The sequence below is a fragment of the Microcaecilia unicolor genome, chromosome 3 (assembly GCF_901765095.1).
Source record: "Microcaecilia unicolor chromosome 3, aMicUni1.1, whole genome shotgun sequence".
NCBI classification, from domain to species: domain Eukaryota; kingdom Metazoa; phylum Chordata; class Amphibia; order Gymnophiona; family Siphonopidae; genus Microcaecilia; species Microcaecilia unicolor.
Window position 1 is genome coordinate 534,514,510 of NC_044033.1, and position 16,290 is coordinate 534,530,799.

General features: G+C 51.2%; 1 protein-coding gene across 1 annotated transcript in view; it reads left to right on the forward strand.

Annotated features, from left to right (window-relative positions):
* The window catches only part of DSE (dermatan sulfate epimerase), a 167,596-nt gene that overhangs the window by 134,092 nt on the left and 17,214 nt on the right, over nt 1–16,290 (forward strand). The window contains exon 5 of the mRNA XM_030199227.1: nt 6,562–6,801. Within this exon, the coding sequence (XP_030055087.1) occupies nt 6,562–6,801 (240 nt within the window). The remainder of the gene's footprint in view (nt 1–6,561; nt 6,802–16,290) is intronic.

A 16,290-nucleotide genomic window follows, 5' to 3' on the forward strand; every position in this document is an offset into this window, starting at 1 on the left:
TTTTTTCCCTCGCTTCCAGCGGGGCCGCCACGTTGCGGCCTAGTGGCCGCACGGTCGTTTTGCTTTTTCGTGGTGTGATTTCAGCCACCATTGACGACTTTGACTTCGCCGACGCGATTTTTCCGTCGATGTCCTCGAAGGTCCCGAGTGGATTTAAAAAGTGTGGTCGCTGCGGCCGGCCGATCTCGCAGACCGACACCCACGCTTGGTGCCTCCAGTGCCTCGGGCCGGAGCACAATCTCAAGTCGTGTGCTTTGTGTCTCGGTCTCCGGAAACGGACTCAGGTTGCGAGGCAAGTTCTACGGGACCGTCTTTTTGGAACTTGCGCCGGCCCCTCGACGTCGACCTCGAAGGCATCGGTATCGACGCCCGGTCCTTCGGTACCGGTATCGATGCCCGAGACATCGGCACCGATGGCAGCGACCCCAGGAGAACAGGTCCCGTCGGCCCGCCGGTCCTCCGGTGAGAGTGGGGGTGAGAGGCCGCGTGGGCAGTCGGCCCCGGTCACTCCCTCAGCTCGTGGGCCACGGGACCGAACCCTGTTTGACCCGGTACCTCGAGACCGAGGGGGATCGACCTCCTCCTCCTCCATGCCCTCCGGCGCCGGTGACGGGCATCGGAAAAAAGACAAGAAGCGTCGTCACCGGTCGCCCTCGGTGCAGCCCGATGTCGCAGAGGAGGCGACGCCGAAGCGTCACCGTCGAGAGGAGCGGTCTCCGTCGGTTGTGGAGGTACCGACGCGTCGGGGTTCCGGCACCTCGGTGCCGTCTCCTGGCTCCCAGCAGCTTCTGGCACCGACACCCCTACCGGCCCCACCGCCTTTCCCGGCAGCGGGCCTGGACGAGTGCCTCAGAGCCATCCTTCCGGGGATCCTGGAAGGGCTGATGCGCCAGGCTATGCACCCCCGGCGCCGATGACTGTGGCGCCGGCGAGCTCTAGCCCGGCGCCGGGGCCGTCGACACCGCCGCCGCTTGCGGTGCCGGTCTCGACCGCCACGCAGGTGGAGTCCCCGTCGACGTCGATGGAGGGAGCTCCGTCCCCGCCGGCGCGGAAGTCCACCGCTCGACGACACCGAGACCCTGGTGCCTCGACGTCGAGCCGGGCCCGGTTCAGGACTCAGCTACATGAGCTTATGTCCGACACCGAGGATGAGGACTCGTGGGGGGAAGAGGAGGACCCTAGATATTTCTCCTCAGAGGAGTCTACGGGCCTTCCCTCGGACCCCACGCCTTCACCGGAGAGGAAACTCTCACCTCCCGAGAGTCTCTCTTTTGCCTCCTTTGTGCGGGATATGTCTATCAGCATTCCCTTCCCCGTGGTCTCTGTGGAAGAGCCGAGGGCCGAGATGCTCGAGGTCCTCGACTATCCATCACCACCTAGAGAGTCCTCCACGGTGCCGCTGCACAATGTCCTAAAGGAGACGCTGCTTCGGAACTGGGTGCGACCATTAACTAACCCCACCATTCCCAAGAAAGCAGAGTCCCAGTACAGGATCCACTCTGACCCAGAGCTAATGCGGCCACAATTGCCCCATGACTCGGCGGTCGTGGATTCTGCTCTCAAGAGGGCACGGAGTTCGAGGGATACCGCCTCGGCGCCCCCGGGGCGGGAGTCTCGCACTCTGGACTCGTTTGGGAGGAAGGCCTACCAATCCTCCATGCTCGTGACCCGCATCCAATCATACCTGCTCTATATGAGCATTCACATGCGGACCTATGTGCAACAACTGGTGGACCTGGTCGAGAAGCTCCCGCCGGAGCAGTCCAGGCCTTATCAGGAGGTGGTCAGGCAGCTGAAGGCGTGCAGAAAGTTCCTGTCCAGGGGTATTTATGACACCTGTGACGTGGCATCTCGTGCTGCGGCCCAAGGTATAGTGATGCGCAGGCTCTCATGGCTGCGCGCCTCTGACCTGGACAACCGCACCCAGCAGAGACTGGCCGACGTCCCTTGCCGGGGGGATAACATTTTTGGTGAGAAGGTCGAGCAGATGGTGGACCAACTGCATCAGCGGGAAACCGCTCTCGACAAGCTCTCCCACCGGGCGCCTTCAGCATCCACCTCCACAGGTGGACGTTTTTCCCGGGCCCGGCAGGCTGCACCCTATTCTTTTGCGAAGCGTAGGTACAACCAGCCGGCCCGAAGGCCTCGTCAGGCACAGGGACAGCCCCAGCGCGCTCGTTCTCGTCAACAGCGTGCGCCTAAGCAGCCCCCTGCGCCTCCACAGCAAAAGCCGGGGACGGGCTTTTGACTGGATCCATGGGAACATAGCCGCCCTACAAGTGTCCGTACCGGACGATCTGCCGGTCGGAGGGAGGTTAAAATTTTTTCACCAAAGGTGGCCTCTCATAACCTCCGACCAGTGGGTTCTCCAAATAGTGCGGTGCGGATACGCCCTGAATTTGGCCTCCCTGCCTCCAAATTGCCCTCCGGGAGCTCAGTCTTTCAGCTCCCGCCACAAGCAGGTACTTGCAGAGGAACTCTCCGCCCTTCTCAGCGCCAATGCGGTCGAGCCCGTACCACCCGGGCAGGAAGGGCAGGGATTCTATTCCAGGTACTTCCTTGTGGAAAAGAAAACAGGGGGGTTGCGTCCCATCCTAGACCTGAGAGGCCTGAACAAATTCCTGGTCAAAGAAAAGTTCAGGATGCTTTCCTTGGGCACCCTTCTGCCAATGATTCAGGAAAACGATTGGCTATGTTCCCTGGATTTAAAGGACGCCTATACTCACATACCGATACTGCCAGCTCACAGACAGTATCTCAGATTCCGCCTGGGCGCACGGCACTTTCAGTATTGTGTGCTGCCCTTTGGGCTCGCCTCTGCCCCACGAGTGTTTACCAAGTGCCTCGTGGTGGCAGCGGCCTACCTACGCAAGCTGGGAGTGCACGTGTTCCCATATCTCGACGATTGGCTGGTCAAGAACACCTCGGAGGCAGGAGCCCTCCGGTCCATGCAGTGCACTATTCAACTTCTGGAGCTGCTGGGGTTTGTGATAAATTACCCAAAGTCCCATCTCCAGCCAACCCAGTCTCTGGAATTCATAGGAGCTCTGCTGAATACCCAGACGGCTCAGGCCTACCTTCCCGAAGCGAGGGCCACCAATCTCCTGGCCCTGGCTTCGCAGACCAGAGCGTCTCAGCGGATCACAGCTCGGCAGATGTTGAGACTTCTGGGTCATATGGCCTCCACAGTTCATGTGACTCCCATGGCTCGTCTTCACCTGAGATCTGCTCAATGGACCCTAGCTTCCCAGTGGTTCCAAGCCACCGGGAATCTAGAAGATGTCATCCGCCTCTCCACCAGTTGCCGCACTTCACTGCTCTGGTGGACCATCCGGACCAATTTGACCCTGGGACGTCCATTCAAAATTCCACAGCCCACGAAAGTGCTGACGACGGATGCATCTCGCCTGGGGTGGGGAGCTCATGTCGATGGGCTTCACACCCAGGGTCTGTGGTCCCTCCAGGAAAAGGATCTGCAGATCAACCTCCTGGAGCTCCGAGCGATCTGGAACGCACTGAAGGCTTTCAGAGATCGGCTGTCCTGCCAAATTATCCAAATTCGGACAGACAATCAGGTTGCAATGTATTACGTCAACAAGCAGGGGGGCACCGGATCTCGCCCCCTGTGTCAGGAAGCCGTCGGGCTGTGGCGTTGGGCGTGCCGGTTTGGCATGCTCCTCCAAGCCACGTACCTGGCAGGCGTAAACAACAGTCTGGCCGACAGACTGAGCAGAGTCATGCAACCGCACGAGTGGTCGCTCCATGCCAGAGTGGTACGCAAGATCTTCCGAGAGTGGGGCACTCCCTCGGTGGACCTTTTCGCCTCTCAGACCAATCACAAGCTGCCTCTGTTCTGTTCCAGACTTCAGGCACACGGCAGACTAGCGTCGGATGCCTTTCTCCTCCATTGGGGGACCGGCCTCCTGTATGCTTATCCTCCCATACCTTTGGTGGGGAAGACCTTACTGAAGCTCAAGCAAGACCGCGGCACCATGATTCTGATAGCGCCCTTTTGGCCCCGTCAGATCTGGTTCCCTCTTCTGGAGTTGTCCTCCGAAGAACCGTGGAGATTGGAGTGTTTTCCGACTCTCATCTCGCAGAACGACGGAGCGTTGCTGCACCCCAACCTTCCATCCCTGGCTCTCACGGCCTGGATGTTGAGGGCATAGACTTCGCTGCGTTGGGCCTGCCTGAGGGTGTCTCCCGGGTCTTGCTTGCCTCTAGGAAGGATTCCACTAAAAGAGTTACTTTTTCAAGTGGAGGAGGTTTGTCGTGTGATGTGAGAGCAAGGCCCTAGAACCTCGTTCTTGCCCTGCACAGAACCTGCTTGAATACCTTCTGCACTTATCAGAGTCTGGCCTCAAGACCAACTCAGTAAGGAATCACCTTAGTGCGATTAGTGCTTACCATTATCGTGTGGAAGGTAAAGCCATCTCTGGACAGCCTTTAGTCGTTCGATTCATGAGAGGCTTGCTTTTGTCAAAGCCCCCTATCAAGCCTCCTACTGTGTCATGGGATCTCAACGTCGTCCTCACCCAGCTGATGAAACCTCCTTTTGAGCCACTGAATACCTGCCATCTGAAGTACTTGACCTGGAAGGTCATTTTCTTGGTGGCAGTTACTTCCGCTCGTAGGGTCAGTGAGCTTCAAGCCCTAGTAGCTCATGCTCCATATACCAAATTTCATCACAACAGAGTAGTGCTCCGCACCCACCCAAAGTTCCTGCCGAAGGTGGTGTCGGAGTTCCATCTTAACCAGTCAATTGTCTTGCCAACATTCTTCCCCAGGCCGCATACCCGCCCTGCTGAACGTCAGTTGCACACATTGGACTGCAAGAGAGCATTGGCCTTCTACTTGGAGCGGACACAGCCCAACAGACAGTCCGCCCAATTGTTTATTTCTTTCGACCCTAACAGGCTAGGGGTCGCTGTCGGGAAACGCACCATCTCCAATTGGCTAGCAGATTGCATTTCCTTCACTTACGCCCAGGCTGGGCTGGCTCTTGAGGGTCATGTCACGGCTCATAGTGTTAGAGCCATGGCAGCGTCAGTGGCCCACCTGAAGTCAGCCACTATTGAAGAAATTTGCAAAGCTGCGACGTGGTCATCTGTCCACACATTCACATCTCATTACTGCCTCCAGCAGGATACCCGACGCGACAGTCGGTTCGGGCAGTCGGTGCTGCAGAATCTGTTTGGGGTGTAAATCCAACTCCACCCTCCAGGACCCGAATTTATTCTGGTCAGGCTGCACTCTCAGTTAGTTGTTCTTCGTAGGTCAATTTCTGTTGTACCCTCGCCGTTGCGAGGTTCAATTGACCTGGGTTATTGTTTTGAGTGAGCCTGAGAGCTAGGGATACCCCAGTCGTGAGAACAAGCAGCCTGCTTGTCCTCGGAGAAAGTGAATGATACATACCTGTAGCAGGTGTTCTCCGAGGACAGCAGGCTGATTGTTCTCACCTACCCTCCCTCCTCCCCTTTGGAGTTGTGTGTTTCATCTTTTGCTAGTCATTCAACTGGCGGGAGCGGTCGCGCACGGGCGGGAAGACGGCCGCGCATGCGCGGTGGGCGTGCCCTGCGTGCCGACCGTCCCGCGAAGCTTCTTTCCGGTTGGTGGGGGCTGCCGCGGACGTCACCCAGTCGTGAGAACAATCAGCCTGCTGTCCTCGGAGAACACCTGCTACAGGTATGTATCATTCACTTTATTAAGAGAATATCTGAGTTACCAGGAAATTTGGAGTGCCTGGATCCGATTACCAGACACTTTTAGCACCCTGAAAAATATAGCAATGGCTTTACTCACAATTTTTCCCTCTACGTACTTTTGTGAAACCTTATTCTCAGCGTTAAATAATATCAAAACCAACAAAAGAAACAGATTGACAGATGAAGTTAGTAGCGCTTGCTTGGGCTTGAAGTGTACAAAATACCAACCTTCAATTGAAGATTTAGCCAATGAAATTCAGCAACAAAAAAGTCACTAATAGGCAGATTAGTTAAAGAATTCCCCCTCCCCCTCACTTATCTTAGTTCACGGCACCCCACACAAGTTAAATAATATCAAGACCAACAAAAGAAACCGACTGACAGATGAACAAAGAAGTCACTAAGTAGGTAAGTTAAATAATTAGTTTTTGGTTTATTAAATACAGTTATATATTACAATTATACATTTTTGTTATTTAAACTATAAATATCGCGAAATTATGGTTTTTTTCTCGAAGTGACACACCACCCAAGTTATGCTCGGTTTTTTGGCGAATTTTGACACACCAAGCTCAAAAGGTTGCCCATCACTGCCCTAGGGGCAGAGAGGGAGGGGGAAAGCTCACAAGGAGTCAATCACAGGATACTGCAACCTATAGGGATAGCAGCCCTAGTGCACAGCGGTATTACACAGACAATTCTATTGAACACAAATAGTCATACTAAGTATGCATAACAATGCACGCTGCTACTATGAATATGGGGGCAGAGCAAGTATATACGGTAATTTAGATTTTGGTTAAAGTATCTCTGCTTTCTTCCAGATTGGATCTGGTTTTGTACATTTGTCTTTCAGGATATCTTCAGGAAGCTTACTTCTGGACTAAGCAAGTTCTCACAATCATGGAGAAGTCTCTGATCATACTGAGAGAAGTAACTGATGGATCTCTTTATGAAGGAGTGGCCTATGGAAGCTACACTACCAGGTCTCTCTTTCAATACATGTTCATTGTGCAAAGACACTTTGGTATCAACCACTTCAACCACCCATGGCTTAAACAGCACTTCGCCTTTTTATACAGAACTGTTCTGCCAGGTAAGTTATATTTTAAAAAAATCAAAGCAGTCATTTATTTATTAGGATTTATTTACTTTTAGAAGGAATTCACTCAAGGCAGTGTACAATAAGAATAGATCAAACATGAGCAGTAGGCAATTACAGCAGTAAAAATATTCAACTAACAATACATGTGTTCTGTTTGAGTCATATTGCAATCAAGTGAAGAGGCAACAGAATCTGCTCCAGTTAGATATTGAGAAGGAGGATACAGTACAGGTCCCCAGTCCTCTTTAAGGGGCCCAACAGCCATAGCCCTCCTTAGTGGGGACATAGCTGGCAAACCTAGCTTAGGCCTTGATACAGTCAGTACTATGTCAGAACACTGTGCTAAGCTTTCACGCGTGTTCTAGCACACATGCGAAAATAATTCTTACACCCCCTTCCCCCCCACAGACATCTTCAAAAGCTGTGAGGCAGGCGCAATACCCACTTGCTCCTGCGTCCAGTGCCAACATTATGCAAAAAAGTGGCATTTGAGCCCTAGTGGTGTTTCCCAATGTACCACTAACTGACTACCAAATAAGGTAATACTTCCTTTGTATTGCCTTATTTGGTAGACTGACCCCAAGTGTGCATCCCAACATACTGCTAGGGTCAAGCACTGTCATTTTACAAGATGGTAAGCAGAAGAGGCAGGAGTGAATGGGCATTGCTCCTGCCTTCCAGCTTTGGATGTTCATGGGGAACCTGGGTCCAGGGACCCACTTAAGCTACCGAAGGATCTACTTTTGTGGAGTCAGGATATGGGGGTGAGGGGCTGGAGGGAGGCCATATAGGCAGCCATGGCTTTCTTTTGTGGGTGGGAGTGAACATTTTGAAGCCACCAAGGCTACCTTCTGTGGGATTGGGGTGGAAGGTTCAGGGGATGCTACTTGGGCCACCAGGGCTTTGTTTTGTGGGGTCAGAAGGCTTGGGGCCCACTTGGGATCTTGAGTAATCTTAAGTGAAGTGGCACACTTTCTTCAGATAATCCTCTGTTCCCCACCCTGTATATTTAAGAGTCAGTACTATGAGAACAGTTAAAAACAAAATAAAACTGCTAAATTTTAGCCTTTTTTTAAAATTTCTTATATACATTTATTGACCACTTTGGAATTTCCAATCAAGATGGTTTATAAGGTATAAAAACCATAAAAGTACAATTCAGCAATAGGATACCCAAATTACTAATCAAACCCATCATATCATTTTTGCATAAACCAAAAAAGTACTTCAAACCTCCCTAAGCACTACACAAGAGAGTTGTTCTGAGTTCCTCAGAGAGCTGATTCCACCATTATGCTCCAGTTACCCTGTATGCCACATTTCTCCATTTTCTAACTGTACTTCTCTCACTGTAAAATCAGAAGGTTCTTTTCCAACAAACATAATGATCACTTAGGCGTATATAATTCAAGTCTCTCCCTCAGTTGTCCTGGACTATGGCCATGTAAAACTTCAATATTAGGACCATTATCTTGTATAGACATCTCTCCTTAACAGGCAGCCAATGAAGAACCACTGATGGCCTTGCACTCTCCCTATTGTTTTTAGAAAGAGTATTTTGCATTATTTACAATCTCTATAGCTTAATTTACTCACCAAGCTTATACAAAGCATTTATTTATTTATTGCATTTGTATCCCACATTTTCCCACCTCTTTGCAGGCTCGGTGTGGCTTACAATACATCATGGATACTGGAAATAAGAAGAGAATATACATTTGGTTTTACAGAAGGATTTTGGGTTGCATGGTAGTGGAATACATGATAGTGGTATAGCAGAAGACATAAGACATTTCTGGATATATTTGGAGATTTTTACATGTGTTGATCTTTGTGATATATTTTGTCAAAGAGATAAATCTTCAGTAGTTTGCGGCAGTTGGTCAGTTCGTAGATCGCTTTCAGGTTGCGTGGCAACGCGTTCCAGAGTTGCGTGCTCATATAGGAAAAGGTAGATGCGTGCATTAATTTGTATTTTAGACCTTTACAGTTGTGAAAATGAAGATTAAGGAATGTGCGAGAAGATTTTTTTGCATTCCTGGATGGTAGGTCTATTAGGTCTGGCATTTAGGCTAGGGCTTCACCATGGATGATTTTATGAACTAGGGTACATACTTTGAACTTGATGCGTTATTTAAGTGGGAGCCAGTGTAGTTTCTCTCAAAGGGGTTTCACACTTTCATATTTTGATTTTCCGAATATTAGTCTGGCTGCCGTGTTCTGGGCTGTTTGGAGTTTTTTGAGTATTTGCTCTTTGCAGCCGGCGTAGAGTGAGTTGCAATAGTCCAGATGACTGAGTACCAATGATTGTACCAGATTGCGGAAGACGGTCCTTGGAAAAAATGGTCTTACTCTTATTTCCACATCGAGTGAAACATCTTTTTGGTTATGTTTTTCGCATGATTCTCAATGGTAATTTCAAGAATTTTTAGGGTGTCCGAAATTGGTAGATTTAGTTTTGGTGTGTTGATGGTGGTAAATTTGTTCGTGTTGTGTTGCAAAGTGAGTACTAGGCATTGGGATTTTTCTGCATTAAGTTTCAACTGAAATGCATCTGCCCAGGAATGCATGATATGTAGACTTTGGTTGATTTCGTTGGAAATTTTCCTTAGATCTTGTTTGAATGGGATGAAGATAGTTACATCGTCAACGTATATGTATGGGTTGAGGTTTTGGTTCGATAGGAGTTTGGCCAAGGGTATCATCATTAGATTGAATATGGTCGGTGAGAGGGGGGATCCCTGTGGAACTCCACATTCAGATGTCCATGTGGCTGATGTAATCGAATTTGATGTCACTTGATATGCGCGTGTAGTTAGGAACTCCTTAAACCAATTGAGAACGTTGCCTCCGATACCGAAGTATTCGAGGATGTGTAATAAAATTCCATGATCAACCATGTCGAAGGTGCTTGACATGTCGAATTGTAGAAGTAGTATGTTCTTACCGGTTGCTATCATTTGTTTGAATTTGGTCATGAGCGTAACTAGTACGGTTTCAGTATAACAATAATCCAAAGAGGTAATTACCATTGCTAGCATCACTGTCGTCAAGGCTTCATCTTGTAAACATGAAGATAATTTACTTATCATTCTCAACTTCCAATAGACCTGCTTAGTAATGTGGCTTACCTGTTTCTGTCCAATTCCTCCTTCCTTTAATATTATCCCTAAAGACTTCACCATCTTAATCCAGGGGATTTTCTTAGCATCAACTCCATTGTACTGAACCATTGGGTGTTATACCTTCCTACCAGCAGGTGCAGGTAGAAAGAAACTGAATTTTGCCAGTGACATCACTAGCATAAGCAGATGTGCTCCCTGGAAAAATTCAGTATTTTTCTCTACCTTCAGCAGGTAGATAGGTTGTGCTGATGGTGCTCCTGTCCACTGGCCTAGCTCCCCGCTCTGCTGGTTGCTGCCACACAGCATGGTCAAGCCTAACAGCTACTCCCAGATCACGGTCTCAGGATCAAATAGGATCACCTGGTTGAGCTTGGAACATGGCTCTGCAGCCCCCAGTCGTGCTTCACCAGACCACTGCCCTAGCTCACAGCATCCTACCGCCCACTCCTGTCAACCTCCCCGTAATCCCTACCCTGCACTCCCAGCGATTCCCTAATTATGTAATTTTGTAAACTACTGTGAATCCTAATGGAACTACGGTCTGTATATAAGAACCAGATTAGATTAGATACTTAGTGCCACTGTGTGAGGCTTGACTTGGCCCTGTGGGGCCATGTCTGAGGGGTGTGGGTCCCCATCTCCCCACCCCTGTTGCCTGTTCACCTTGTTTTGGTGTATGCCCCATAGGCTCCCCCTGCAGCTCCCAGGCTTTCCAAAAGTGCTCACTTTGGCAGCACGTATACAAAAAAAAAAAAAAAATATTCAGTTGGCCTGGCTAGCTTTATGCCTTTTGTCAGGGGCTAATGCTACTACTACTACTGCTATTTAGCATTTATATAGTGCTACAAAGCGTACGCAGCGCTGCACAAACATATAAGAAAGACAGTCCCTGCTCAATGAGCTTACAATCTAATAGACAAAAAAATAATAAAGCAAGCAAGTCAATGTGTAGAGGAAAGAGGAAAGGAGGGTAGGTAGAAGCGAGAGGTTACAAGTCAAAAGCAATGTTAAAGAGGTGGGCTTTCAATTCTAGATTTAAAGATGGTCAGGGCTGGGGCAAGATGTAGGGGCTCGGGAAGTTTATTCCAGGCGTAAAGTACTAAGTAAGGAATTCCCCTGTAGGCACACTGAGAGAGCCAGGGACAGCAGAGATGGTGGAGCCCCAGGACAAGTTAGGCCAGGACAGTCAGGCAGGCCAACATGCATCTGACATGGAGTAGGGCATGCTGACAGCACATGCTGCATAGTCTTCAGAGACAGCAGCTGAGTAGGGGTGATGGATTATTTTTATAGTGTGTAAATGTGGCTCATTTCAGTCTGGCTGCCTTTCTCTCAGTGAGCATAGGTTATAGCGGGATTAGAAAAGGTTCAAAGAAGAGCGACCAAAATGATAAAGGGGTGGAACTCTTCTCATATGAGGAAAGGCTAAAGAGGTTAGGGCTCTTCAGCTTGGAAAAGAGACGGATGAGGGAGATATGATTGAGGTCTACAAAATCCTGAGTGGTGAAGAATGAATAGAAGTAAGTCAGTTTTTTACTGGTTTTAAAAGTACAAAGACTAGGGGACACTCAAGGAAGTTATATGGAATTACTTTTAAAACAAGTAGGAGGAAATATTTTTTCACTCTACGAATAGTTATGCTCTGGAACTCTTTGCTGGAGGATGTAGTATTAGTGGTTAGCATATCTGGATTTTAAAAGGTTTGGACAAGTTTGTGGAGGAAAAGTCCATAGTCTGTTATTGAGAGAGAGATGAGGGAAGCCAAATGCTTGCCCTAGGATTGGTAGCATGGAATGTTGCTACTCTTTGGGTTTCGGTCATGTACTTGTGACCGGGATTGGTCACTGCTGGACAGTATGGCTACTCTTATGTTCTTTTTATTTATTTATTTTTCATTTATTTATTTATGACAAGGACAAATCAAACTCAGAAATAAAGTATCGCATACCATGTATAATGAGTTTATCTTGTTGGGCAGACCGGATCTTTATCTGCCATCATTTACTATGTTACTATCACTTTACAATATAACAGAGGTAACCTTTTACAAAGGATACAATAGAATTCAGACACAAAGGAAATTAAATAGCCAAAGAAATAATAATTCCATATCATCAAGCTGATCAATCCATAGACTGGTGGGTTGTGTCCATCTACCAGCAGGTGGAGATAGAGAGCAAACTTTTGCCTCCCTATATGTGGTCATGTGCTGCCGGAAACTCCTCAGTATGTTCTCTATCTCAGCAGGTGGTGGTCACACACAGCAGCAGCTCTGGCTAGGCCTCCAAGCCTAATTTTTAGGTTTTGTTGAGTGCCTGGGGTTGAGGGCTCTTTTGAGCAAGTGCAAACCTGGTGGTGCCAGGTCCCTCCTTTTCTCCCCCCTCCCGCTGGCTCCGTTAAAAAAAAAAAAAAAAAAAAAAAAAAAATTTTGAACGGCCTTAAAGGCGTTTATTTCGACGTTTATTTAAGCGTCTATTGCAGCTACTCACTGAGACACCAGGTCGTTACAACTCGGAGCGGACAGCAGGTAATTTTACCTTTTTATAGCGGGCGGGGGTTCCCCGATTCTTCTCCTCGTGGCTCATGGCGTCGGAGGGCGAGGGCGCAAAGGGTCGCTCCCCGGGTCGCTCGAGCGCTTCTAGAGGGGATGCGGGGGTCTTCAAGCCGGATTCGCCCTTGGTGGGTGACAGTTTCGCGACCGATGCATGTCCCGGTCCTTCCTCCGGCGTGGCGGTTTTTCCCGCCATAAACGCCCATCCCCCGCTCCTCGCCTCCGCCATCTTGGCCGGCCACGCGGCTCGGACGGCTTCTTCTTGGGCCGCCCTTGAGGTTGGAGACATTAATGCCATGAACGCCCTTAATTTGGGCGACGGCACAGAAGCGGCTAAAGTTAAGAGCCGTTCTTCCCGCGCGGCTCCTTCGCGGAGTTTCGCGCCGGACGCCATTTTGGATGCGCAGCATGTCTCTCCCCCGCTATTGCGAGCGCCGGTTGAGAGCGCGCCTAGGGCTGTTGCCCAGGCTGCGGAGGTGCACAGTCTGGGGGGTTTCTCCCCCGAGTTTGTTTTGCTGCTGCATCGGGCCTTCCTCATGCACAACGCTGCCCCCGCTCCCTCCTCTGGTAAAGAGGTTGAGGTTCCCAGAGGTAAACGCCCTCGGGTTGATTCCCAGGCCTTGGAGGAATTTGTCTCCTCCGATGTAGATGAGGGCAGCGTGTCTGAGGCCTCCCAACGGTCCTTTGCGGATTCCTTGGTGGAGACGGATCCCCGCTCGGATGGAGCGGATGACCCCTCTGCAGCGCGGCTTTTTCGCCCGGAGGATTTGCCCAACCTGTTGTTACAGGCCATGGACACTTTGAAGATATCCTCTCCGGAGGACGTCTCTCCCTCAGCCCCTGTTGGCTCTGCCATTATGCTGGGGACTAAGCGCCCGCCTAGAACCTTCCACGTGCATGATGCCATGCACACCTTAATTTCGGCTCAATGGGATGTCCCAGAAGCGAGCCTTAAAGTGGCTAGGGCTATGTCCCGCCTCTATCCTTTGGCTGTGAGTGAACGTGAGGCCTATCTGTGGCCTACCGTGGATTCTTTAATCACTGCGGTGACTAAGAAAACGGCATTGCCGGTGGAAGGTGGCACGGCCCTTAAGGACGCCCAAGACAGGAGATTGGAGGCGGCTTTAAGGTCGTCCTTTGAGGCGGCTGCTTTAAGTTTGCAGGCCTCAGTTTGCGGCTCCTATGTGGCCAGGGCGTGCCTGACTATGGTGCAGCGGGCTTCCCCCTCGGATCATTTCTTGAGGAATGATTGGCCAGCCCTGGAATCGGGCTTAGCCTATTTGGCAGACTTGCTGTATGATGTCTTGAGAGCCTCAGCTAAAGGCATGGCTCAGACTGTCTCTGCGCGGCGGTGGCTTTGGCTGAAACATTGGTCTGCTGACCACGCCTCAAAATCCCGCCTGGCTAGATTGCCTTTTAAAGGCAAGCTGCTCTTTGGGGTCGAGCTGGACAAAATCGTGACTGATCTCGGCACGTCTAAGGGCAAGAAGTTGCCGGAGGTCAGGGCTCGGGCGAGTGCTCGTCCCGGTACCTCCAGAGGACGGTTTCAGGAAGCCCGTCGGTACCGCCCGGGCAGGTCGGGTGCTTCTGCCCCCACTTCCTTTAAGAGGAATTTCTCCCCCAAGCAGCATTCCTTTCGCAGAGACCGCCGTCCCGGAGGTGCTCCCTCCGGTCCTCCCCCAGGGTCTCGTACCCAATGACGGGGTATTGGTCCACGCCCCAGTGCAGATTGGAGGACGGCTGTCCTCGTTTCTGGGCGAGTGGACCACAATAACTTCAGACGCTTGGGTGCTGGAAGTCATCAGAGACGGCTACAAGCTGGAGTTCTGCCGACCCTTAAGAGACGGGTTTGTACTCTCTCCCTGCAAGTCTCCGGTCAAAGCTGTGGCAGTGCAGCAGACTTTGGACAATCTGATCCGCCTGGGTGCGGTCGTTCCGGTGCCAGAAAGTCAGCTTGGCAAGGGGCGTTACTCCATTTACTTTGTGGTACCAAAGAAAGGAGGTTCGGTCCGGCCTATCCTCGACCTCAAAGGGGTCAATCGGGCCTTGAAAGTGCGGCACTTTCGCATGGAGACTCTCCGCTCTGTTATAGCGGCAGTGAAGGCAGGGGAGTACCTGGCATCCTTGGACATCAAGGAAGCGTACCTGCATATTCCCATCTGGCCTCCTCATCAACGCTTTCTGCGTTTTGCAGTCCTGGGCCGACACTTCCAGTTCAGAGCCCTCCCGTTCGGGTTGGCTACTGCTCCGCGGACCTTTTCCAAGGTAATGGTGGTCATAGCGGCCTTCCTGCGAAAGGAAGGAGTACAAGTCCATCCTTATCTGGACGACTGGTTGATCCGAGCCCCCTCTTATGCAGAGTGCGGCAAAGCTGTGGACCGGGTAGTTGCTCTTTTGAGCTCCCTGGGATGGATCATCAACTGGGAGAAGAGCCAGCTGCGCCCGACTCAGTCCCTGGAGTATCTGGGAGTTCGATTCGACACCCAAGTGGGCAGAGTGTTCCTGCCAGACAATCGGATTGTCAAGCTTCAGGCTCAGGTGGCCCAGTTCCTAGTAGCCTCTCCTCTTCGGGCTTGGGACTATGTGCAGCTGTTGGGCTCTATGACGGCCACGATGGAAGTAGTGCCCTGGGCCAGGGCTCATATGAGACCACTACAACACTCTCTGCTGCAGCGCTGGACTCCGATGTCGGAGGATTATGCTGTGCGTCTTCCCTTGGATCCAGCAGTGCGCAAGGCGCTGAGCTGGTGGATGCAGACAGACAAGTTGTCTGCGGGAATGCCTCTGGTGACCCAGGAGTGGATTGTCGTCACGACGGACGCCTCGTTATCGGGCTGGGGAGCCCACTGCTTGGGAAGGACAGCGCAGGGGCTCTGGTCTCCTGCAGAGGCAAAGTGGTCTATCAACCTCCTGGAACTCAGAGCCATTCGGTTGGCGCTTTTGGAGTTCATCCCGGTACTGGTGTTCAAGCCTGTACGGGTCCTGTCGGACAATGCCACGGCTGTGGCCTATGTCAACCGCCAGGGAGGTACCAAGAGCGCCCCTCTAGCCAAGGAAGCTATGAGTCTATGCCAGTGGGCGGAAGCGAACCTGGAACAGCTGTCAGCGGCCCACATTGCCGGAGTCATGAATGTCAAGGCGGACTTTCTCAGTCGCCATACCTTGGAGCCCGGAGAGTGGCAGCTATCTGCTCAGGCGTTCTTGGACATCACGAAGCGCTGGGGCCAGCCGAGCTTAGATCTGATGGCGTCATCGGCCAATTGCCAAGTGCCGCGCTTCTTCAGCAGAGGACGGGACCCTCGATCCCTGGGAGTAGATGCTCTTCTCCAACAATGGCCGACACAAGAGCTTCTCTATGTGTTCCCGCCCTGGCCCATGTTGGGCAGGGTACTAGACCGGGTGGCAAAGCATCCCGGCAGGATAATCCTGGTGGGTCCGGATTGGCCCAGGCGTCCCTGGTATGCGGACTTGATCAGGCTCTCAGTCGACGATCCTCTGCGGTTGCCAGTGGAGCAGGGCCTGTTACATCAGGGTCCCGTGGTGATGGAGGATCCCTCCCCCTTTGGTCTTACGGCCTGGCTATTGAGCGGCAGCGTCTGAGGAAGAAGGGCTTCTCAGACAAGGTCATCGCCACTATGCTGAGAGCGAGGAAACGCTCTACTTCTACTGCTTACGCCAGGGTTTGGCGTATCTTTGCAGCGTGGTGTGAAGCAGGCTCTCTTTCTCCTTTCACTGCTCCAATTTCTTCAGTGTTGACGTTCCTGCAAGAAGGTCTGGACAAAGGCCTGTCGCTCAGTTCCCTTA